We start from the raw sequence: 24758 nt of genomic DNA on the forward strand, positions 1-24758 counted from the left end.
ACCATGCCAGCATGCCACCGCTCTTGCTTCCTTCAAATCCCTCCCCCCTTCTTAAAATCCACCTTTTCCATGAAGACTTGGGCTCCGTCCCCTTGGGTTCCCATGGACAACTGCAACTAAGCCTATCGCCCAGATCCGGCACCTGGTGCAACTGAAACAAAGACATATTATTCCCTCGATGATCCCTGGGGCCTCTGCTTCCCACCACTTCCTTTGTGGTTTCCCTCAGGGAAGGGAACCATCCTCGTGAGCTCTGAAAGCTCCCAGGCTCACTGGCAGTGCTAGATGGATCTGTAAGAAGACAAGCTGGAGCGTGTTCAGAGGAGGGCAACGAGGAGGATCAGGGCTCTGGAAACAAAGCCCTATGAGGAGAGACTGGAAGAACTGGGCAGGTTTAGCCTGGAGAAGAGAAGATGGAGGGGAGACAGGATAGCACTCTTCAAAGACTTGAAAGGTTGTCACACAGAGGAGGGCCAGGATCTCTTCTCGATCCTCCCAGAGTGCAGGACACGGAATAATGGGCTCAAGTGACAGGAAGCCAGATTCCAGCTGGACATCAGGAAAAACTTCCTGACTGCTAGAGCAGTATGACAATGACCTATGGAGGTTGTGGGCTCTTCCCACCCTAGAGGCCTTCAAGAGGCAGCTGGACAACCATCTGTCAGGGATGCTTTAAGGTGGATTCCTGCACTAAGCAGGGGGTTGGATTTGATGATCTTAAAGGCCCCTTCCAAGTCTACGATTCTGTGAACTAGGGGATGGATCCAGGGTCTGCTTTCAGCAGGATGAAGGGACCTCCATCTGATTTTTTAGAGATCCCCCTCCACCCCACACCCCATAACTCATCTCATTCATCAGGGTCTTCTGCCTCTCTGTGGAGTATTTTCAGGGGGTTGGAGGGGCTGCCGTGGGATGGAAGGGGTGAGGAAGAAGCCCACTTCTGCCAGCACAGTTAATTCAGCTTCAAACTGCATCCATCCCAACCGATTTATTTTCAAACCCATTTGTCTCAGTTCCTGCAGCCTTTCCCAATCTGTGATGGGACAACAGGTGTGTTGGGACTACAACTGCCATTATTACCCCAGCCGGCGTGGCCATTGGCTCTCACCAGGTTGAGAGAATCATCCTTGTAAAGGTAGCTGGTAACTAAGGCCGTTCAGGGCAGAGGTGGAAAAGATGCAGTCAAAACAATATTAATGTTCCTTCGTAATAGATCTGTAAAAAAGTACCTTCCTCCTGGCATCAGCTTTTGAAAAGAACAGGACTGTGGATTATCCTCTCAGTGTGGCTTTTGCTCACTAAATGTGGAAATGTTCTCTTTCCTGCAGATGCACAAAAGATCCTGGTATTATCGTGGACTGTGGTGAGCCGATGACGTTGCTTCTGAGCCTCACTGGTAAGCTAAGTTTTGGGACATGTTTTCTTTCTATGGAGGAGTTGACCTGTCAAAAGGTAGCAAATTCCAGCAACAATAAGCCATATCCATTTATGGGAGTTGCTTCCGGTTTGTAACTTGTGTAAAGAATCCAAACGCACGGGTCCCACAGTCCTCCAAATAGGATTTGTTTTGTGTCTATTGACGGCTGACAATTTACTGCTATGAGGCAGATTATGTCTCCTTCAATTTCCCTCTATATAAAAACATTAATTATTATGATTGGATTAATCTGTTGGGTAAATGATGGTTCAGGAGTTCACGGTTGTTCATTTTCTTCCTTCTTACTACTGTTTTTGTGTAACATTTTAGCTTCTATTTTGTGTTGATCTGCAGGTTATAGGATGCTGGGTTTTGTTTGGTTGTTTAATATTCCTTGCTAAAACTATAATATATAACATGGGGGGAAGGACATGCTATGGATTTCCAGTCCTTGAATAGGACACACATAACCAGAAACAAACTTAGAAACAGCAAGGGCGTGTGTGCAGATAATCCTGGATGTCACTGCAAAAGTGAAGTCACTGTAATATCCTTCCACCAACATACAACAACAACTTAACAATGCATGAAGGCCAGTGCGAATGAGCTTCTCACATACACATAGAACTGACGCTGGAAAAGCAAACATGGCCTTACAAGAATTGGGAGATGGGTTTTCCCCCACATATTATGTACAACCTGTAAAATTACATTCAGCTCAGGCAAAGGTCAATCTGTACAGGGAATTTAGAGGTTTGCCAGCCAGCCTTCAGCCCAAAAACTGTTTCTGCAGCCAAAAATCAGCTGTTTAATTAAGACATAATACAGAAGACAGTGCATTAGAGAATGTGCAGAGTGTTTTGCAGAGATCTGAATTAAGATCTGTTTCCTTAAAATAAAGACAATTTCTTCAAATAAGGTCAAACCTAGTAACCTCTTCTGTATGTTTCAACCACAGACCCTTTTCTGTGTTCCCACCATGTCCGCTGTAATTCCTCCCCATTTTGTGCCAATGTATTAATATCTGTAAATAAACACTGATTAAGAAAGCAAACGGAAAACAATATTTAATTGTGCCCAGCAATGTGTCCAAGGGCCCTTATAGCAAGGTTCTATGTATACAATCATTTAGTTAAAGATAATATACAAACCGTTGGGATGAACAAATCAAAGGAGCTGGAGATATCAACACAAACCTATGTCATTTCAATGCAACCACACCATAACAAAATGTGCAAAACTAAGACAGACTCTCACCAATTATGCCATCAACACAGCTATTGAATCCTGGAGGCACAAGGCATAATCCCAGAAGAGAGACTTGGAGAGAAGAGATTGTATACTTGGTGTGATAAGGAGAAATGGGAAGCTTAGAGACAACTGGATAGTCATGAAAACAACTGTGCAAAAGATAATATGAGAAAGCCATCCTGGAAGAACTATTTTCTGGGCCCATTTTCAATGCTTCTGTCTAGTACGGCATAACCTGTACTAATAGGAAAGTGCCTCTGAACATGTGTAGAGTGCCTTCATGCCACCATGGAGATGCCACAACCAGCTTCCACATGTTTAGGATGGAGGAGAAGGCCATCGACTTTAGAAAGCACAGCCCCTAATCCGGAATAAGTCCCAGCACCCCCTCATTTTAGAAATGACACCCCGTGTTCCAACCTCAGACTCGTGGGAGAGTCTCAGCGAAGTCTCTCTTTCTTGGTTTCACTTTCCCATCTGAAAGGGGGGAAATGGCAGCCTAATTCATAAGGGGGTTGTCAGAGGAAACAAGATAAAGGCTGAGAAGAACTGTGCAAATCTAAATGGTTATATCGTATTGAGCCAAAATATTAAAGACAACTGACCAAGGACTGCAGAGGTGAGCACTTTGCGTTGTCTTGGCATCAGCGGGTTGCACTGTCCCTTTTGAGAAATTCCAGTATGTGTGTGTGTGTGTTGCATTTCTTTATCATCTGAGTAGAATATTCGAGAAATAAACTGGTATGCAGGTAAGAAAATATGATGATCTTTTCAGAACAGGTAACCACGCAGCAACCTTGCAACTTGGTGTGAGCGTCTGCTGTTCCTTTCATTCTGCGGTGTTTTCCATCCCAGTGGGGGTGGCCCCGACGCTGCCCATTTCCCCCAAATGTCTTCCACCTTGCTAGGTTCCCCCCAGAAATTTTGAGTACATTGACACCCCCCCCCCAACCTGAGCCCTTCTGGGAGAGGACACCGGAGCTGTTGTCCAAGAGTCATGGCATTGTTCAACTTGAGTCCGTATTCACACTGGGGGCCTGAAATGAAAATAAAAATAAGGACATGGGTGGAGGGTCGGGAGATGTGGGTGAATGGCACAACGCTAGCTACAAGCACGCCAAAGTCGGCATGGAGTTGAGAAGGGGGTCAATGCATGGCACTCTCAAAAATGACAATTTCCAAGGTTCCTTGGGGCAGCTGGCAGATGATGGAACTGGTCTGAAACCAGTTTGAAACAAATGGTTGAACTGGTTTGAAACCCAATTTAAAATGATAGTTGAATTGGTTTGAAACCCAGTTTGTAGTGTAGACACCTGGGGCATAACTGAGCATGAGGAATGTAAGTAGGGCAGGCAAGCTTCTAAACCAGCTGCCTGTCTGGAGTCACAGGAGGGAAGCAGAGGATCCCAGTGGCCCCTTACCGGCAGCTGTGGCTCGTCGTGCCTCTGCTTCACACGCTCGTAGGCAGCCATGATCACAGCTCTCCTGTGTGGGGAGGAAGAACGTCAGTAGGCTGGGATACATCAGCATCCCACCAAGACCCTTTCCCAACCTGTAGTCCTCTTGTCTTTTAAAAAGAAAAGGTGCCAGTCCAAGGATAAAGCTGGAAGAGTGCCGTAAGCATAAGCAGAGTGCTGTTCACACAACTGCTGAGTAAGTACAGGCACAGATCTGGGATTAGGGGGTTCCATTGTCAAGTCAGAAGGTGAGACCTTCAGGCAAGCTTGAGCACCAGCACCTATTATTTCGGGGAAACAACTACACTTTAACCCTATTTGCAGTGCGGCCTAGGACTGCCGACCAACCAGCATGAAAATGGTCTAGTTCTGCTTTCTCCAACTTTGTGCCCTCCAGATGTGCGGGTGTACAACACATCTGGAGGGCACCAGGTTGGGGAAGGGTGGCTTTAGTAGTAGTAGTCATGGTCCCTTTAAGACAGTGGTTCTCAACCTGGGGCACTCCAGATGTGTTGGACTGCATCTCCCAGAATGGGAGTTGTAGTCCAACACATCTGGAGCGCCCCAAGTTGAGAAAGGCTGCTTTAAGAGAACATCTTTTGCTTCGTCCCAGGGAGAGGGGTTTCTTTGTGTCTGAAAAGGGAGTAGCAAGTGAAATGCCAAGGCCGCACTGGGCGAGAAGCACCTGGCATCTGATAACACCTCCCCGAACTAGTGCCGGGGACGGGGAGTAACAGGTTGCAGCTGTGCAATGTCTGGGAACATTCCCCCTCCCTTCGGGAGAGGTGTGGGTTGCTATGGGGTTTCTATTGGTCAGGGTGGGTCTGGTGACAAGGGGGTCCCAGAAAGGGATAGAAAGCCTAGGCACCCAAGGGTCCGGTCTCTTTCCTGTGGGTGTCAGGAGTCCAGTGTGTGTGTGGTGAGTTAGAGCGTCCAGGCCGGGCCGACTGGATGGCAGAAGCTCCACGCGGCCGCTGAGGGAAGGAGTCCTAATTCAAGTGGCGTAAAGTCAAGTCGGAGTGAGCAACAAAGGGGTTGAGTCGCAGAATTAAATGTTTATTTTGTTCTAAGTTTAGGTTTGGGTACAATTGGGCAAGGGACCTTGCCTGAGTTAATGGCTGGTGGGTGGTAAAGTGGGTAGTGAGTGCGAATTCTATTGGCTTGAGCGTGTAAAGGGGGAGGGTAAGGTATTAGTCCCTGCAGTCCTAAGTGTGTCATTCCTTGGTCCGTGTTTTCCCCCCAAACCTCTTACGTGTTTACCTTAATGTGTGGACCCTTACAGAAGTGTGTAGTGTGAAGAATAAAAGTGTTTGGTCCCTATCTCCGGAGTGTGGCATCGTTTCCTTGAGAACCTAGACTTCAAAGGGTTAACAAGCAGCAGTGAAGGGGCGTGTGTCTGGGCTGGCTGAGTCAGGCCCCCCTTCTCCGGCCGGGGAATCCCTGAGTCAAACCGAGCGATTCTATCACAGTAGTTGTTGGGTTTTTGCTTTTAGGAACTTAGGAACATACAAATGTTGGTCCAGAGCAGCCTGTGTCCATCCAATCCAGCTTCCTCTGCTTCCCACTTTAGCCTATCAGACGGCTCCTGGCCCTCCTCTATTGGCTGCCTCTCAAGCAACCAATGTCCAGAGATACACTGCCTCTAAACTTGGAGGCTCCGTGCAGCCATCAGGGGTAATTAATTATTATCGAGAGACGGCATTCACTTGCACAAGACGGGGTGACGGCCAGCAATTGGAACTGCTTTAAAAGGGACTGGACAAATTCCTGGAGGACAAGGGCTGTTAATTGCTACGAGTCCTCTGATACTAGTATCAGAGGCAGTATGCCTATGTACTCCAGTTGCTGGGGAACATGTGTTGGAGGGTGTGGTTGTAACCATATCCTGCTTTGTCGGTCCCTGGCTGACAGCTGGTTGCCCACTGTGTGAACAGAGTGCTGGACTAGATGGACCCTTGGTCTGATCCAGCCTCAGGGCTCTTCTGATGTTCTAGACCAGTGGTTCTCAACCTGGGGCGCTCCAGATGTGTTGGACTACAACTCCCAGAATGCCCCAGCCAGCAGAGCTGGCTGGGGCATTCTGGGAGTTGTAGTCCAACACATCTGGAGTGCCCCAGGTTGAGAACCACTGTTCTAGACCATTTCCCCTCCATGAAGGAATCTTTCTCAAAGGCATCTAAATTAGCAGAGCTTGGGGAAGGAAATGCCATCAATTAATTCTGTATTTAGGCCCAGTTTCCAGAAAAACAAAGGATCTCCCCTCCGCCCCACAATTAAACTGTACACTCTAGGGAAATAAACTGCTTTTCTTGCTAGACTCTGCCCCAGAAGTGCTGGGCCCCACCTCTAGTCCCACCCTCCACCGGCCCAGGCAACAGGATAATTTTGGTTGCAAAAGTTGACTGTCCTCCATTTGCAACAGCCCATGACGACTTTTGCAGAATCAGATGGAGGTTGATGTAGATCCCTGTTGGGGGAGGGGAGGGTATCCCCCCTGAAGAAGGAGGGTTTCCTACTTACTTGCTAGCCAGACCTCCCCCTGGAGGAAGGCTCGGGTTCACCTCTGTGGCCAGGCGATGGAATAAAGCAACAAGGTTGGGGCCATCTTCCTGCTGCAGTAGCTCCTCATAAACCTCTGGCATAATGGGGGCAGGAGAAAGGGAAGGGGGCTGGTTACTCGCTGCCATTCGCCCCTCTGCCAAGCCTGCTAACTCCCCCTCTTGAAAGACAAGCATCCTCCTCCATTTCCCCCGGGGGTCTCACGTTCACGGTGGTCTGCAGCGCAATCCTAGGGGCGCTGAAGGATACAATGCTCGAGAGCCGAGTTTGAGTGCCTGAAAAGCTTTGTACGTGAGCTCAGCTCCTCCGCTTGCTAATTGGGCTGCAACAAGAAGTCTTCTGCAACCTGGCAAGTGAACTCAGGATAAGCTTTGCTCAAGTCCAAGATTGGAGGCAGCTCAGATCTAAAGTGCCACATGGGAACCAAGCCAAACCGTAAAGACTTTGACTCATGCCTGATGTAACGCCTAAATCTCCCTCTGCCCTCAAGGTCTCCCCTCCTCCCCAGGTGTTCTGTATGGACACCAACCCAAACCGGCCACAGGTACAAACCTGCCACCCTCTTCTCCAGGTAAGTGTCCAGCTCACACTCCTTCTGCAAGGCCTCCTGGGAGACACCCGGGGCAGCTGGGAAACACACCACGATGCAAGTCATGTTGTCGCGGCTTCCCTGCAGGGAGAGCATAGAGTCAGCCATCCAGGTGATCGGAGAATTGTACCTCCTGGCCAGCATCTTCTGCAACGGGGACAGCCATCTTCTTCCACCTGGAGAACCCTACAGTTCTATACACACTTACCTGGGAGTAAGTCTCACTGAATGCAGTCAGACTTACTTTTGAGTAAGAATACAGGCATGCCTGCAGTCTCCAGGGGAACTTGTTGCAAAGAGGACCCTATTCAGCATGTAGTATTTGTAAGAGTCCTGGCCTGGACTAGGAAGAAAGCAGTTGCACCGCTGGGCTGGAAGGCCCACATGGAGTTTGCTAGTCAAGCTCTGCTTTAGCGCCCAGGAAAAAAGATCCCACAGCTTTCAGGATTAATGGTATCTTTTCCATTTTCTTCAACCACTCAGGTTTCTCTTCCGTCAAGTCCCTCCATGCATCCCACCTTTTTAATTAATTCTTCCCTGAACTACTCTTTCTTGCCCCTCCTAAATTACTTCTTGATGCTCCACAGTTCCACTTCACTAATCCCTGATGTCTTTGCCCTCAATTGCCAGCCTCTTCCATAAACCCTTGGGACAGGGACTGTGCCACTTATGTGTGTTAATTACATGACTGGTGGTGTTTTTTTTATTGTAGTAGTAGCAGCAGCAGCAGCAGCAGCAGCAGCAGCAGCAGCAGCAGCAGCAGCAGCAGCAGAAGAAGAAGAAGAAGAAGAAGAAGAAGAAGAAGAGGAGGAGGAGGAGGCTGTTGCTGGGCAGAAAATAGAAAGGAAAGTGTTACACAGACTTGATTAGCTTTGGACAGGGGTTGGCTGAAGGTAGATAGCCAGATGCTGTGGACTTCAACTCCCAGAAGCCACTGCCAGCATAGCCAATAGGAATGCTGGGAGATGAAATCTAAATATTTGGAGATTTCAACTCTTTGCTCTTCCTTGGCTTAGGACATGTCTGTGGGAAAAAGTCTCAGGTCGCACTTAGCTTGGGTTTGTTTGTCCACTCTGTCTAAAGTCATTAAACTTCAGTAAACTGTTTTGTTTGACTTTTTTATGTTTTAATTTTACAACTGGGAGTGGGGCAGTAGTTATATTTAAAAAAAATGGTCACTGAGAGTACTTCAAAGCAATTACAAAAGTAGTTACAATTACTTTTAATATAACGTGGCTAACTAGGGGTTATAAAGTAGTTGTTTTAGTAGCAGAAATCATAGTATTTAAACTGCTTGTACAGTGCAATTTAATGCCTATTTACTTGGAAGTAAGTCACTCTGGGCACATCTACACCAAGCAGGATATTGCACTATGAAAGCAGTATATACGTAGAAGGCAGGAGCCACACGACTGCTTTATAGCGGTATTGAAGTGCACTGACCACTGTTGGGCCCGTGACACCTACCATATATCAGTTTCATACCGCTATATCCTGCTTGGTGTGGCTCCTGCCTTTTATATACCGCTTTCATAGTGCAATATCCTGCTTGGTGTAGATGAGCCCTCTGTGTCCAATGGAGCTGTGTTCAAGTATGCATAGGGTTGCGCTGTAAGTCTGGTTGGCTTTACTTCCAGCATCAGTGGTGGACGCTATGATTTTGCTTCAGGGGTGGAGTCTCCTACATAGACAGGAGGAGCTTAAGCCCACCCTTTCTTCAAATTTGTCGGCTCCAACAAAAAGGGAGAAACCCCAAACACAGTTCAATGAGAGATTATTATTATTATTATTATTATTATTATTATTTATTTATTTATATAGCACCATCTATGTACATGGTGCTGTACAGCGTAAAACAGTAAATAGCAAGACCCTGCCGCATAGGCATTCTATTACATTCTATTAGAGAGGCACCTTTTCTACTGCCTGATATTAAGCCTTGGGTTAAACGCCTTGGGCCTTTCTGCTGACAAAACAAAAACCCAAAGACCTATAACTCCATCGTCAGGCAAGGGTTTGTCATGGCTCTGGCCACTCCCCCTCCTTTTCTCTCTCTGTTGTCTTTTCCATTATCAAAACTGAGATGTAAACTGTAAAGTGTTACATATTTTGAAATTTTTATTTATACTTTGTCATCATCGTCATCATCGCTATTTCACCTGTGATGTCTAGAAACCCAGGCAGCCATCATGTCTGCACTACTCAAGCCCCCTGGGAAGCCGCCCCCCCCCCATCATCACCATCCTGATGGCCAAGGACCTCACCTTGTAGAGGCAGGCATCCAGCACACACTCACACACGTCCCGGGGGTCGTCAGAGAGGCACAGGCGGGAGCGCACAAACGCACACAGCCCCGCGTTGTCAAAGGCATCCCAGACGCCATCGCAGGCCAGCACCAGGAACTCGTCCTCGTCCGGGCAGCGCACCACCTCGTAGATCTCCGGCTCGGGTGACACCAGCTGCTCAGTGGCACTGCACCAGGCCACGGCCTTGTAGTCAAAGTCGCCCAGGGCGCGAGAGACCGCCAAGGACCCGTTGACCCGCTGCAGCGTTACGGTGCCGCCGGCGTTCTGGATGCGCTCCCGTTCCCTGGGCTTTGTGGGCTTGTGGTCCTCCGTGTAGAAGGCGACGGTGGCCGAGCGGCACAGGAGGGCCCGCGAGTCTCCCAGGTTGACAAAGTATAAACGACGGGGTGAGACCAGCACGGCCACGGCGGTCGAACCCGCATGCTCCCAGTCTTCGGCCTGGGACAGGGACTGCATGCGCTTGTCCAGAGCTAAGAAGGCCTCCCGCAGGGCCTCCTTCACTGCCTCGGGGTCCTCCTCTTGCCCTGACAAGGCCTCGGCCGCCAGCACATGCTCCAGCAAGTGCTTGGCACAGAAGTGTGCCACGGTGCTGCCCGCGTGCCCGTCGTACACCGCAAAGAAAGCCCAGTTGGCCAGGCTGTCGGGCAGCTGAGGCCGGATGGTGTGGGCATCTTCCATGTGGGCCCGCCAGCCCTGCATCGAGCCAAGGCCGTACCTCAACCCCCCCACCGCTCCTCGCTCCAGCAGTTTCTCCGTCCGCGGCGCCTCCAAGAAGAAACTGGGGGCTTCTTCCGCATGCTCCGACTTGAAGAATCGTGACACCATCCGCTCGGCTTCCGACACCAGGAGTCTCACGAAGCTGGCCATCCTCCGCCACGGCCCCCACAAGCACGATACCTCCCCGAGCCTGGAAGGCAAGAGGCTGGGAGCCACCCTGGGAGCTCTGGAGGAGTCACAGGCCCCAGCTACCCTCTGGGGGACTCAGCCACTGCCCTCACCACCACCTGCCATCTTGGGCGTCCCCTCGACCACCGGGTCTTGTTTGCTGGCAGCCGGTATCCTTAGCCAGGGGGTGGCCCAGTTTCGGTCGCTCACGTCCAGAGCTCAGGATGCTACTTGGGGACTGGGTGCTGCTCCTCAGCGGGCGGCAGGCCCTCTGCGGTCAAGGCGAGCTCCTCAGTATTGCAGCTGGGCTCACTGGAGGGGTGCCCAGTGGCCCAGTCTACTAGCCCGGGGGTGCTCATCCCCAGCTGTTGCTCTTTGGGTAGTCCACACAGTCTCTCTTCCGAGATGTGTCAACTCTGTGGCCACAACATGGCCTTTCCTTCCCGGCTGCCAGCATCCTCCGTGGGCCGTTGCTGGACTCCTCTCTTTCCGCCCTGCTCACCGTCTGCCCCTGGTCTCCGAGAAGCAATTTCTGATTGGCTTTTCCTCCTCTTCGCTTCGGCATTAGCCCAGCAACTGTAATCTCTTCATCCCGCAGCAGCTAAATATGGGGTTTTAAACCCCCTAATCCCGCCCGCGCCTGTGTCTGCTGCCCAGGCCATTGCAGTGTCTCCCAGCCAGAGTCCACCCCCCAACTCCCAACCCTCGTGGGCCACCACCTGGCCCATTTCTGAGCAGCCAGATGGGGTCGTGTTTGGGTTTTTTAAATGCCACTTGCCTCTTCTCCCTTAGGGTCAGATATAAAGCAAAAGGAAAAAGGAAAAGAAAGAGAGAACAGCTTGCCTAACCCTGGTCCTGCTCTGTGTTCCAGAATGCTGCAACTTTGCTGCTCAGTCCCAGGCAGGATCCAGTTTGGCTGCAGAATCCTGCCCCCTCTGAGCCCCTGCTCTGTTTTCATAGGTGTTTCGATTTACAAAAAAACTTTTAAAGCACGTTTCCAGCCCCTACGAGTGTGAAGATGATGCTTGGAACGGACTGAGGGCTGCCGGGCCTGATCTCAAGAGGCACAAGAACCCTGGATGAGAGAGCGTGGATCATGTATGCGGGTTGCAGAATGCTGCTTTTCTGGGCGCAGAATCCCCCCAGGGATTTGCCCCCCCTCCCCTGCTGGTTGCGCCGTGCGCGTCGCGCGCCTGCATGGATAACGAGAGGCGGGGGCGGGGGTGTTCTGCTGCGGGGGCGCGCGCGCTGTGCCGCTCAGCCCGGCCAGCGCGCGCGCGCGGGCTCTTCTGCCGCTGCTCGTCCGCAGGCGCCGAGGAGGGGCGGGGGCGGTGCCGAGCGGCAGGCGGCAGCTCTCCGGCAAGGGCGCGCCTCTCCCGCCTCCCCCCTGCCCTTCCCGGTCACAGCCTGCCGCCCCCCGCGGCGATCGCAGCCCCCTTTCCAGCCGCCCCCCTCCCTGGCAGGTGCGCGCGGCCCCATCCTGCGCCTGCCTCCGTCCCTGCTCGCTGCCTTTGTCTGCTGCATCCCCGCCCGCCGCCTCGCCTCTTTGTCTGCTGCTCTCGCGCTCGCCGCCTTCCAGGACTCGCGGCTGCCGCAGCGCCCCCCCCCCCGCCGCGGCCTCGCCGAGCCCCCCAGCCCCGGAGGCAGGCAGGCAGGCAGGGCTGGGCAGCGGGGCCGGGTGGGGCGCGATGGGGCCGGGGAGATGAGCAGCCGGCGGCGGCGGCGGCGGGCGAGGGCGGCGCGGCCAGAGCGCAGCGCGCGGGCATCCCGCATGGACCTCGAGGCGGCCGGCGGCCGGGGCGATGGGTCAAGTCCTGGGATTTGCCCACTGCAGTAGGTATCCGGGGGGCAGGGGCTGGGGAGGGGGGCAGGCCGGGGCGGGGCCAGGCCAAGAGCCTTCTCTCTCCCACCCCCCCTTAAAAGCAAAGCCCGTTTCAGGCGGGCAGGCAGGGAGCCCAGGGGAACGAGAGACCTGAACTCCCGTCGCCACCCAGTCAAAGGGGACTTGGAAGAGGTGTTTTTGGCGGGGCGGGGCGCCGTGGGGCGGGGGTGGGGGGAGAGCTCCACTCTGCATTGGGGGAATGAAGGCGGAAGGTTGAAAGCCGATTCCTTGCTGCTTTCCCCAAAACTTTAGCTGCCCACGTTTCTAATGCTGAGCCGGGCCTCCAGAGCTTTGTTTATACGTCTCAGGGCAGCGCCCCCCCCCCCCCCCGATGTTCAGATGTGTACATTAATTGCGCTTGCTGAGAGCTGAAGGACAGGGCGCCTGCGCTCACACTGCTGCACCCTGCACATGCTCAGGGAGGAGCAGTTCCATTATTATTATTATTATTATTATTTTGCAGATTTCAGGGTTGAGGCTTTTGCTGCTGGTAAAAGGAATTTCTGTAGCAAAGCACATATTAAGTGCAGGTCTGCCCCGGCCTAGAATGTTTTTACAGTCTTCCCTAAGTTTAAAAAAGAAAAAGAAAGTGCGGGGTGGGGAGAAGCAGTAGTGAGCATCTTCTTGTGATTCAAAGGTGCATACAAGCAAATTGCTGGTGATGTGTGTAGAGGTCACCTCTTGCGTTTTGCTGGGTGGCTGAAGGACAGGGGCATGAGAAGGAATTCATCACTGTAAGGCTTTAATCCAAAACACATTTACTAGGGAGTAAGCCCCATTCAGCCTTCATTGAGGAGCCTCGTGTGGCGCAGAGTGGTAAGCGGCAGTTACTGCAGCCGAAACTCTCCCCACGGCCTGAGTTCGATCCCAGCGGAAGCTGGTTCTCGGGCAGCCGGCTCAGGTCGACTCAGCCTTCCATCCTTCCGAGGTTGGTAAAAGGAGTCCCCAGCTAGCTGGGGGAAAGGTGACCACGACTGGGGAAGGCCATGGCAAACCACCCCGCTACAAAGTCTGCCAAGAAAACATCAGCGAAAGCAGGCGTCCCTCTAGGAGTCAGCAAGGTCTCAAGTGCTTGCGCGAGAGGTTCCTTTCCTTTCCTTAAGCCCCATTGAGACTTACTTTCAAGTAAACGTGCATAGCGCTGTGCTTATAAGGCAGCCTTCTCCATTCTGGTACCCTCCTGATGTGTTGGACTACAAGTCCCAGCATCCCCTCCGTCAGCAAGGGAGGTTGGAATGAGGTGGGTATTTCTGCCCAGAACTGGCCTTGCTGCTGTCTCTGCCCGTAACTGGGGCATCGAGGCCACCGGCCCCACAGAGATGGAGATGGCTGGACGTTGTCCTGAACTGAAATTCCACGTCAAAGAAGTGGTGAAATGCGTCTCGTACAGTTTTTACTTTTGAAATACATTTTGGGTTTGTGGGTAAGACAAGTGATGCCCCATCCAAGCCCTACTTTTCGGTGGAGCTGAGAGTACTGAAACAACCCTGGGCAAAGTCTTGTGAAGGACAGGAAAGAGGAGGGAAGGGCCATGGCTCAGTGGGGGAGGCCCTGCTTCGCATGCAGAAGCCCCTGGCATTTCAGGTATGGCTGGGGAGCCCGGAGTTCGGTTCCCCGGGGTTCCATTCTGAGCGGAATGCAGGGGAGGCTGGTGACTCCAGTGTCAATGGGCGGTGAATGCGCTCCAGGTTTCAGTCAGAACCGTAAAGGAGCTGTCCAAGGTGTTGCAGGCTGCAATGCAATATAATACCAGGGGAGGTTGGTGGCTCTGGTGTCAGCGGTCAGTTCTGATGGGAAGACGGAGCGGATTTAGTGTCCCATTAACATCGGAGCCACCAGCCTCCACTGGCTGAATAGACCAGTGGTCTGAATGGTAAAAGGCAACTTCCTGTGGCAAGTCTTTTAGCAGAAAGATATCAGTTCACACCTGTGATGAATATACACCTTTTGTCGCTTCCACTTGGTTTCTAGGATGGTCAAACATGCCAAGAATTAAGTGCAATCAGCTGCAGTTTGTCAGGCTCTGATACAATATAATAGCTGCAGTACCGAACACGTTCTGTAATATTTGTCATCAAGACAGGCGGTTATGATGGAGGGAGCCAAAAGGAAGCTCTCCTCTAGCTGGCATCTTGTGCAGGTGGATCTTATCGTGCGTGGGCACTAGCATCCCCCCCCCCCCCGCCCCGCCTCAGAAATTTAACTTTTGGAGATCCTGAAGCATGAAGCATGATAATGCACAGTTTGTGCATATTACAGAACGTCCAACAAGAATCTTCCATCATTATTCAAAAAGTCAAATAGGGACACGGTTTTACCAGCACCTTGTCCTATAAGACAGGGGGTTGTTCCCTCTGTAAATAGGGACACTTGGAACGTATGCAATCTGGGACTAGGTAGCATTATTCATAGAATCATAGAATAGCAGAGTTGGAAGGGGCCTACAAGGCCATCGAGTCCAACCCCCTGCTCAATGCAGGAATCCACCCTAAAGCATCCCTGACAGATGCTTGTCCAGCTGCCTCTTGAAGGCCTCTAGTGTGGGAGAACCCACAACCTCCCTAGGTAACTGATTCCACCGTCGCACTGCTCTAACAGTCAAGAAGTTTTTCCTGATGTCCAGCTGGAATCTGGCTTCCTTTAACTTGAGCCCATTATTCCGTGTCCTGCACTCTGGGAGGATCAAGAAGAGATCCTGGCCCTCCTCTGTGTGACAACCTTTTAAGTCTTTGAAGAGTGCTCTCATGTCTCCCCTCCATCTTCTCCTGTCCAGGCTAAACATGCCCAGTTCTTTCAGTCTCTCTTCATAGGGCTTTGTTTCTAGACCTCTGATCATCCTGGTTGCCCTCTTCTGAACACGCTCCAGCTTGTCTGCATCCTTCTTGAATTGTGGAGCCCAGAACTGGACACAATACTCTAGATGAGGCCTAACCAGGGCTGAATAGAGAGGAAGCAGTACCTCACGTGATTTGGAAGCTATACTTCTATTAATGCAAGGATTCCGCCTTCATGTTTCCCAAACATGTCTGCCACCGTCCGTTCGTCTCCATACTCAAGTGTAACTAAGCCTAACTATATGTAAGTGGCCTCGTTCAGAAGACGCTTTAACCATCGTGGTTAAGCCAGAAAGCCAGGCCGTGTTCAGAAGACACCTTAAACCAGGGGTCCCCAACCCCCGGGCCGTGGACCGGTGCCGGTCCATGGCCTGTTAGGAACCGGGCCACGCAGGTGAGCTGCTTTCACCCACCCTCCCCCACCCCAGCATACCTGGGCGTGGGGTGCCATCTCGCCTGCCCAGCCAAAGTGAAGCCAAGACGCTGGGGTGGGGTGGGGGCGGCTCTGGGGTGGTGCGCTCGGCTGGAGGCCGCTCTGGGAGAGCGACTTCCGGGCGCGCCGTTCCAGGGCCGGCTGCCCACCCTGGCATTTTGGCTGGGCGCCCACCCAGCCGGGGCAGGGCTGGGCTGCTGGAGAGGGGGCAGGCATGGCTTCCCAAAACCATCCCCTCAAACCACCACCCCCCCCCCCCCCGGTCTGTGGGAAAATTGTCTTCCATGAAACCGGTCCCTGGTGCCAAAAAGGTTGAGGACCACTGCCTTAAACCATGGCTTTAACCATGGCGAATAAAGCAAAAAGCTTTATTCACTGTGGTTAAAGCCATGGTTTAAGGTGTCTTCTGAATGGGGCCACTGAGAGAAATGTGTGTTCTCCACCTATGTGCCCCCTTCCATTCCCCTCCCATTCTGCTTCTGTCTCCTCTGTAACTATTTTAGATTACAAGCTCCTCAGGTCAGGAACCTGCCCTATCCTACTTTCTAATGCAAAGCACCACAGTCTGTCTGTCTGTCTGTCTATATATACATATATGTTGTGTGTGTGTGTGTGTGTGTGTGTGTACTATGTCCCTTAACACTGATAAAGAAACAATGCACAATATAAAACCTGGAGCGCATTTGTGAACCGCCCAGAGAGCTTCGGCTATTGGGCGGTATAAAAATGTAATAAATAAATAATAATAATAATAAATAAATAATAAAAGGCAGAATTGGGAGATTGGTATAAACCCCAAGGCTGCACTCCTTTAGTTTGAGAATTTTAAGTTTAATTTGGATTCCAAAACAGAGAAAAGTAACTGGCCATCAGCATCCCTCTTCCCAATCACCCACTGGTGATGCCCTCTAGCGTGTGGCCATGGAGTAAGTAGAGGCATGGCAGCAGGGCCCCCCCTCGCGGCTGGCTCTGGGCCTGGCAACCCTCTGGCACGACCACCAGTGGCTTCCTGATGTTTCTGCTGCTGGAGTGAGGGGTGTGTGCTGAGGAGGCAGGGAAAGAACGGAGGGAGAGCCGGAGTGTGTCTGCAGGATGGGGTTGATCCGGATGCACCCAGCCGCTGTGGCAGAGCTCCAGATGGTGCATTAATTGCTCCTGTGCTTCTGCACTCCGGGCCCTCGTTGGAGTAAACTGAGGTCATTTCCTGGATCGTGCGCTGATGGGTATGCACAGGACTGAGGTGGAAGGCATCCGGTCACCATGTGGCGAGGCAGAGCGAGGCGCTACAGCTAGTCCAAACTGACATGCCAGCAGTCAACTGCTAAATCGTATTATGAAAAATAGCAGCAGCAGCAGCAGGAACAACAATAATATCAATAACAATAAAAAGCAAGCTATTCAGTGGGGGTGGGGGTTTTGAACAGTAATATTCAATCTTTTCACACCCAAGACTTGCCTTGAATATCAATCTGCAAGATGGGACTCAATTTTATTAGTTTTACATGTTCACCTTTCTGCTTCCATCTATTCCTTCTGCATAGCCAAAGTTTAGATTGTAAGCTCCTTGGGGCAAGCAGTTAGCATTCGCCCTCTCTCTCCCCCCCCCCCTCTCTCTGTGTCGTTCTGCTTCATTTAAAATAAGCAAAAATGCTCTGATTGATTACATCATAATGGTGATGGTGTTACTGGTACAACCCAGCTTAGGTTACGGCAGCCTTCCCCAGCTGGTTTCCTCCAGATATGTTGGAGTACAACATGGCTGGGTGGGGATGTTGGGAGTTGTGGTTCAGTGCATTGGAGGGACCCAGGTTGGAGAAGGCTGTGTCTGTGTGTCGTCGCAGTGCCTAAGTCTTCCTCTTTGTTCCTTGCAGAAGAGTCTCCTTCTACCGCCTCCACTACACCTGACTCTACAGATGGTGAGTACTTGTGGCCAGCGGGCACAGCTGGCCAAGGCCGCAGGCTTACAGGAACAACAGTGTGCCGTGTGTGTGTGTGCTGTTTTCTTCATTTGCGGTGAGGGGTCGTAGCTCAGTGGGAGAGCCTCCACTTTGCATGCAGAAAGGCCCCGGGTTCGATCCACGGCATCTCCAGGTAGGGCAAGAAAAGCTCCTGCCTCAAACCCTGCAGAGTGTCAGCAATATTGGGCCAGATGGACTCGGGCAGCTTCTGCTGGAGGCTTCCTGGAGGCACCTGAGTGGCCACGGTGGGGAACAGGATCTCTTTCCTAAAGCTTTTAAAACTTGATGTTGTGCGGACTCTATACTGTTAGTTTTACCCTACCCTGTGCCTGTTTACCCTACCCTGTGCCTGTTTGCATTCTCTTCCCCTCCTTATTGTTTTACCATGATTTAACTAGAATGTAAGCCTAAGCGGCAGGGTCTTGCGATTTTCTGTTTTACTCTGTACAGCACCATGTACATTGATGGTGCTATATTAATTAATAATAATAATAATAATAATAATAATAATAATAATAATAATGGTCTGATCCAGCAGCCAGACCTGTTGGCGTTTTTATGCCCCTTGGTTTGCCCACAATACCCATTGTGAGCTGGAGCCAGGCATGCTGACCTGCAAACGTAGCGGGTCTTCCCGCTCGAAGTGGGCCTGGATTCTTCCGTGCGCCTTGCCGCCTCCAGCCCAGAGTGGGGGGAGCTGTGATGATGTCCAGCCGGGAGTGGGTGGCCCTTGTCCCTCATGTTGTGACCTTTGCCTTTCCTGCCCCAGGTGGCAACGATGAATCTGACTTCCCGGAGCTGCAGACGGCACGGGAGTTCTCTGAAGATGAGGAGGAGGAGGCTTCTGTGGAATGGGGCACGCCGCGGGAGCTGACTTTTTCCTACATCACCATTGCGGCGCCCCTCAGCGGCAGCCCAACCCTAGGGGAGCACGGCCCTCGCAGCCGGCGAGACTCCCAGACCCGCCGGGCGCGGGGCCCACTGCCACGCACCGAGACCTGCGAGACCTTTGTGCCGGCCCTGGGGGACAGTTTGGAGAACATTCCCAGCCTCTGCCCGTCTCCCGACGGAGAGGGGGCATCACCTCCGGGCGACTGCCAAGGACTGGACCCCTTCTCAGGCTGGGATGTCCGCGCGGCCTGCTCCCACGAACTGGACGTAGCAGAAGGCAAGGGAGTGCAAGGGTCTCCACGTCACAGCCCTGTTGAGCAGGGGACGGAGTGGGGACGGAGCAGCAGCAGCAGCAGCAGCGAGGTGTGCTCAGGTACAGAGAGAGGAGCAGCCCTGGCAACTCATAAGCCAGATCAATGGAAATAAAATGAAATCCTGAAATAGCAGCAGCAGCAGGGAATGCGGGAGGGTGTGAGACAGGTTGAGCACGTGGCTCACGAGGCTCTTAAAAATCCAACCGGCTTCGAAACAAGTGAAATCGTAAAACGTGGGATCCTGTGGGAGAATTCAGAACTGGAATGCATGAGATGCTGGGGCTCAGGGGTTCCAGGTTCATATATCTTGTCTAGGAAAGGTTTCAATAGGCCTGAACGCGAAGTGCTTGTTGCTATTTTTAAGGGACCAGAGGTCAAGAATGGTCAAAGTGCAGGAGGCTGGAATGTTTTTGCCATGGTGGGTTTTTCCAAATGGGGAAAGTGTGTGTGTGTGTGTGTGTGTGTGTGTGACATTTTCAACAAGAAAAGCAAAATGTGGTCTTTGACCTGCTTTTCTCTTGTGGAGAACAAGAGATTGGGGATTCACTGGACCAGTTTGCATAATTGAACAGCCCATTGTGGTTTATTTAACCTATGGTGGACTATGGCACATACAGTATAACACATAACACATGGGCTGGGTTCAGACAACATGCTAACCCACATTCAAGGGTTGAGTTTGGTTGTTTTGAGCCAAGGGTTGTTGTTGAAACCTGGGTTATCATGTTGCCTGAACCCAGCCATGATAACAAACCATGGTTTGTAAACCGTGAACAACCCACAGTTCACAACCCAACAGCAAACCATGGGTTCTCTTCATGGGTTGTTTGTGGTTAACAAACCATGGTTTGTTAGCATGGCTGAATTCAGACAAGACGTTAATCCAAGTTTCAAAAAACCCCACCATGGTTCAACAACCTACATTCAATCCATACCCAACCCTTGAGTGTGGGTTATCATACTGTCTGAATCCAGTGACTCTTGTTGGATTATGTGAGGGCTGTTTAACTCATGGTCCCTGGGTTCACATGATAAGAAGAAGCCCAAGCCAAGCAGTGACTATGTAAATCCTGCTTGGCATGCACTGCAGCCCATTGTGCCTTAAACAACCCACAGTGGACTGTTTTGATCATCTGAACCTGGCCACTGCAAAAGGATAGGAGTGCCAAGTCCCTTGTACTCCTCTCTGACTCATTGTTTAGGTGATGTGCAACATGTATTAGTTAGCACAGTGCAACCACAACCTGGCTGGCTAAGGAGTGGTCAACAGTAGGTCTCCCCCACTCTTTCAGGGCTTATGGATGAAGTGGGGATACCTGTATTAAGGAGTAATTCTTTGTTTGTATAAATATGCCTTCCTTTGGTTGAACCCAAAGGAAGGCACATCCCAGAGTGCAGGACACGGAATAATGGGCTCAAGTTACAGGAAGCCAGATTCCGGCTGGACATCAGGAAAAACTTCCTGACTGTTAGAGCAGTATGACAATGGAACCAGTTACCTAGAGAGGTTGTGGGCTCTCCCACCCTAGAGGCCTTCAAGAGGCAGCTGGACAAGCATCTGTCAGGGATGCTTTAGGGTGGATTCCTGCATTGAGCAGGGGGTTGGAGTCGATGGCCTTGTAGGCCCCTTCCAACTCTGCTATTCTATAATTCTGTGAACCCCCAAATCTCAGGTACTGAAGATGCACGAGAACTAAAATGTCTCAGAGAGTTCTAACATTTTAAAAATTGTATTAATCTGTGAATTCTTGAGTAAGGAACTAGGGGTAGTCATAATTCCAGATTAATTAACCCACAGCAAACAAAAAAACCAAAAAGTTGTGACCTTTGGAATGTGGGGTTGTCAACTCTACAGATCCAGCCGATTCTTCCCTGGAGGGCCTCCTGCCACCTGACGCCTTAGCGCCCCAACCTGGAATGGGGGCGCCTTGTGGTGCTGACATCGTCCAACCCCAAGCACTGACCTCACCGGAGTTCCGCCGACTCTCACTGCGGCATGAAGAGATGGAGGAGGACCACGAGGAAGAGGGGGCAGGCCAGGAACCAGCCACGGAGCAGCATCAAGTTGAACCAGACCAATCAGGGAACACTCTGGAAATATGCATCACAGGTAAGCAGACGACAGAGGTCAGGAGAGGGGGCGTCCTTTTGGCAGGCTGCCGGATTCCTTAAATGCTCTGCTGGACTCAGAGAAAAGGAGGGAACCAAAACGGTGCTGGGGCTCCCTGTTAGGGAACCAGACAGAGAGCCTAGCAGGAGGTCCCAGGGTGCAGAATCTCTAGTAACAGGGGCTCTCCCTGAGGCAGGGACATAGGAAGTAACAGCCCTCCAGGGTTTCAAGCAGGGAAGTCTTTCTTGGCTGGACCTGGGACCTCCAGCGTGCAGAACGTGGCCTCTGCCACTGAATTGGGGGCCCTTCGCAGAGTCTGGATCCTGGCGAACGCATGGGGATGGCCCAACTTTCTGATTCAGCCTAAGGCAGCTTCCTCTGTCCGTTCAGCTATGCTGGTATTCTGCACAGCTCAGCCTGCTTAATAGTTTTCCCGCCTTCTTCCTCACTGTGTAGATTAGTTGGTGATATGCTGTTTCGCTTTTGTCATTCCAAGTTTCTTATCAGGGCCTGAGGTGCAGAGAAATGGGGGAGGGGGGGCACAGACAATAATGCTGCTCCATTCCTTAATATCTCACCTGGAAACCCCCCCCCCAATTTTCTGTTTTGTAAGCGCTTTGTAGAACCTGGAAACATGTTCTCATTAGTATTATTTTGATACTTTCATGAGGACTAGAAACCTGCCATGGTTTATTGAAAAGAAAGAAATTAAAGGTTCCGGTTTGCTGCTTACGGGCTTTCCTCTGCAGCTCACAAGCACGTATGTTGGAATTGTTGTAGATCGCAAGCTGAGTATGAGCCAACAGTGCGATAGGGCTGCAAGAAAGGCAAATGCTATTTTGGGCTGCTGCATTAATAGAAGTATAGCTTCCAAATCACGTGAGGTCCTGGTTCCTCTCTATTCGGCCCTGGTTAGGCCTCATCTAGAGTATTGCGTCCAGTTCTGGGCTCCACAATTCAAGAAGGACGCAGACAAGCTGGAGCGTGTTCAGAGGAGGGCAACCAGGATGACTGGGGGTCTGGAAACAAAGCCCCATGAAGAGAGACTGAAACATCTGGGCATGTTTAGCCTGGAGAAGAGAAGATTGAGGGGAGACATGAGAGCACTCTTCAAAGACTTAAAAGGTTGTCACACAGAGGAGGGCCAGGATCTCTTCTCGATCCTCCCAGAGTGCAGGACACGGAATAACGGGCTCAAGATACAAGAAGCCAGATTCCAGCTGGACATCAGGAAAAACTTCTTGACTGTTAGAGCAGTGCGACAATGGAATCAGTTACCTAGGGAGGTTGTGGGCTCTCCCACCCTCGAGGCCTTCAAGAGGCAGCTGGACAAGCATCTGTCAGGGATGCTTTAGGGTGGATTCCTGCATTGAGCAGGAAGTTGGACTCAATGGCCTTGTAGGCCCCTTCCAACTCTGCTATTCTATGATTCTATGTTCCTTGACTACTTTCCAGGGATTCCTGGACAATGGTGCCTGTGAGTTTCCAGCGGCTGCTGAGCTGCCGGATGCCCCAGCACTTCTCTGTTTGCTTGATTCCATTATGCCGGCCTCAGTAGGGCCTACTTCGCCCAGGAAACATCCCACTCACGGCCCCTGGCAGCGTGCCTGGAGGAGAATTGCAGCCGAGTCGAGTCAGGGGTATATTTAGCTGATGTGCTGAGTGCAGCACAAATTGGAAGCAGGAGGGCCTCCTTCGTGCGCTTCCCAAAGATCCCCACGTGGGCAGCTGGCTCTGGGGCACAAAGCCTGCCAAGGGGGCTCATTTTGTCTGCCTCACCCCCCATCCACCCCTGCTATGCAGACAGGGCTGAAGTCCTCTTAACCTCTCGTGTTAAAAGCCCGTTGCTCTTTCCACCCGCTTTTTAAAAAAAGTTTCAGGTCATCAAAGTTCTAAAGATATGAAAGTATTTATTTTTTAAAAAAATTATAAACACACCTTTATCCCAGAAATGATTTCAGGACGATGTACTTAAAATAACCTAAAAACAATGCAGTACGTTACAGCACCATAACAAGAACCAAACATCTAAACATCGAAAAGTAAAACCCAGAAGCAAAATATTATTTCAACCAGCTAAAAAAAAAGTTTATTTTAAAATGCTGGTGCAAACAAAAGCAGTTTCATCTGGCACCCAAAAGAGTACAAGGTTGGTGCCAGAGATACCTCCCCTAGGAGGGCATTCCAGAGTTGGGGTGCCAGTGCAGAGAAGGCCCTTCTCTTTTAAAAAGGTTAATCAGACTTCTCTTATGAAAGGAGTACAGAAAAGGGCCTCCTTTGATAACCAGCAGGTTGATAGGAAATGTTCTGAAACCATTGAGGGAAAGGAAGCAGGAGCCCAGTTTCATTTTCTTACAAGTCAAGTGGTTGTTTAGAAGGGTGTTTGTGAAGCAGCCATGCACTGTTGGAAAGGCAAATGCTATTTTGGGCTGCATTAATAGAAGTATAGCTTCCAAATCACGTGAGGTACTGCTTCCTCTCTATTCGGCCCTGGTTAGGCCTCATCTAGAGTATTGCGTCCAGTTCTGGGCTCCACAATTCAAGAAGGACGCAGACAAGCTGGAGCGTGTTCAGAAGAGGGCAACCAGGATGATCAGGGGTCTGGAAACAAAGCCCTATGAAGAGAGACTGAAAGAACTGGGCATGTTTAGCCTGGAGAAGAGAAGACTGGGGGGAGACATGAGAGCACTCTTCATATACTTAAAAGGTTGTCACACAGAGGAAGGCCAGGATCTCTTCTCCATCCTCCCAGAGTGCAGGACACGGAATAACGGGCTGTAGTTAAAGGAAGCCAGATTCCAGCTAGACATCAGGAAAAACTTCCTGACTGCTAGAGCAGTACGACAATGGAACCAGTTACCTAGGGAGGTTGTGGGCTCTCCCACCCTAGAGGCCTTCAAGAGGCAGCTGGACAAGCATCTGTCGGGGATGCTTTAGGGTGGATTCCTGCATTGAGCAGGGGGTTGGACTCGATGGCCTTGTAGGCCCCTTCCAACTCTGTTATTGTATGATTCTATGAAAGGCGCCCACCCAGTGCTCCTTCCAGCATGGCAGAGGGCGCTAAGATGCCGCTCTCAAACCACACGTGGTCACTTTCACCGTTGCTCCCAGCACTGAAGCGGTTGCTGGGACTCTTGCCTGCCGGACAACCTCTGACTGCAGCAGTGAAGAAAAGGCACTCTGCACATCCTCAGGCTGTCCCTTTTATTAATTCTTCAGTGGTTGCAAAACTGGCAAAGCCAAGGTAGGTAAAATGGCACCTTTTATCAAACCGATGTAGGTTGACATCAGAGATTATGTAAAGGTTGTGTGTTACACAGCACTCTGCATCTGATGAAGACTTCTGTGAAACTCCCCAAAGTGCAAAGTCCTTTTATTGGGCCTTCAAAAGAGGTACATTTATGTACTGGGCCTCTCTAATTATTATTTCACATTGCTGCAATGGTGGCATTGAAAATAGGTTCTGAGCTGTGGCTCAAATTAAAGCCTGTTCTCAGCTTTCTGGGGTTAAAATCAGGCTCTCTGGGCTCTCAGCTTCCACCAAACTAGGAGGATCAGCCCTCCATCCCACCCCTCACTCCTCAGCTGAGGATGGGGGCCAGGAGAGGCTGCTCCATAAAGTCCCGGCTCACCGCCATCATCGGCGGCTGGTGCTGCCCCTCCCCACGAGGGGCCCTGGATTGGCAAAACCTTCTCTGGCCGCCAGGCCAAGACAGGACGGAGGATCCTATGATGGGAGACGGCAGCTGGGATTCGTCAGCTATTAATAGCCCCCCGCCCCCCCCCCCGCCACCGCCCTGACAAGCGCTCCCAAGCCCCCCTCCCATGACTGGGCATCCCTCCTCCAGCAAAACAGCCGTGGTGCGCGGTGA

The 24758-nt window shown here is 51.3% G+C and overlaps 2 protein-coding genes across 2 annotated transcripts; one reads left to right on the forward strand and one right to left on the reverse strand.

The window, feature by feature from the left end:
- Positions 1-3641: 3641 nt before the first annotated feature.
- PPM1N (protein phosphatase, Mg2+/Mn2+ dependent 1N (putative)) lies at positions 3642-10446 on the reverse strand. Its single transcript, XM_063139801.1, has 5 exons — positions 9538-10446; positions 7237-7354; positions 6646-6760; positions 4090-4153; positions 3642-3705 (listed from the first exon to the last, which is right to left on the reverse strand). Exons 1-5 carry the CDS (start codon positions 10444-10446, stop codon positions 3676-3678), a joined length of 1236 nt encoding a protein of 411 aa, XP_062995871.1. The 3' UTR covers positions 3642-3675.
- A 1744-nt stretch (positions 10447-12190) lies between these two features.
- LOC134407831 (reticulon-2-like) lies at positions 12191-24653 on the forward strand. Its single transcript, XM_063139779.1, has 5 exons — positions 12191-12297; positions 17485-17529; positions 18341-18835; positions 20632-20886; positions 24472-24653. Exons 1-5 carry the CDS (start codon positions 12267-12269, stop codon positions 24651-24653), a joined length of 1008 nt encoding a protein of 335 aa, XP_062995849.1. The 5' UTR covers positions 12191-12266.
- The last annotated feature ends 105 nt before the right edge of the window (positions 24654-24758 follow it).

The sequence above is a fragment of the Elgaria multicarinata genome, chromosome 13 (assembly GCF_023053635.1).
Source record: "Elgaria multicarinata webbii isolate HBS135686 ecotype San Diego chromosome 13, rElgMul1.1.pri, whole genome shotgun sequence".
Taxonomy (NCBI): domain Eukaryota; kingdom Metazoa; phylum Chordata; class Lepidosauria; order Squamata; family Anguidae; genus Elgaria; species Elgaria multicarinata.

Bases quoted from the DNA above. Each gene is read 5' to 3' on its own strand.
- LOC134407831 (XM_063139779.1), top strand. From the start codon at position 12,267: ATGGGTCAAGTCCTGGGATTTGCCCACTGCA. The intron at 17,530-18,340 runs GTGAGTACTTGT...TTCCTGCCCCAG, and splicing joins TACACCTGACTCTACAGATG to GTGGCAACGATGAATCTGAC. The intron at 20,887-24,471 runs GTAAGCAGACGA...CTCACTCCTCAG, and splicing joins TCTGGAAATATGCATCACAG to CTGAGGATGGGGGCCAGGAG.
- PPM1N (XM_063139801.1), bottom strand. From the start codon at position 10,446: ATGGCCAGCTTCGTGAGACTCCTGGTGTCGGAAGCCGAGCGGATGGTG. The intron at 7,355-9,537 runs GTGAGGTCCTTG...CTCTCCCTGCAG, and splicing joins TGGATGCCTGCCTCTACAAG to GGAAGCCGCGACAACATGAC. The intron at 6,761-7,236 runs GTTTGTACCTGT...CCATTATGCCAG, and splicing joins CCTGGAGAAGAGGGTGGCAG to AGGTTTATGAGGAGCTACTG.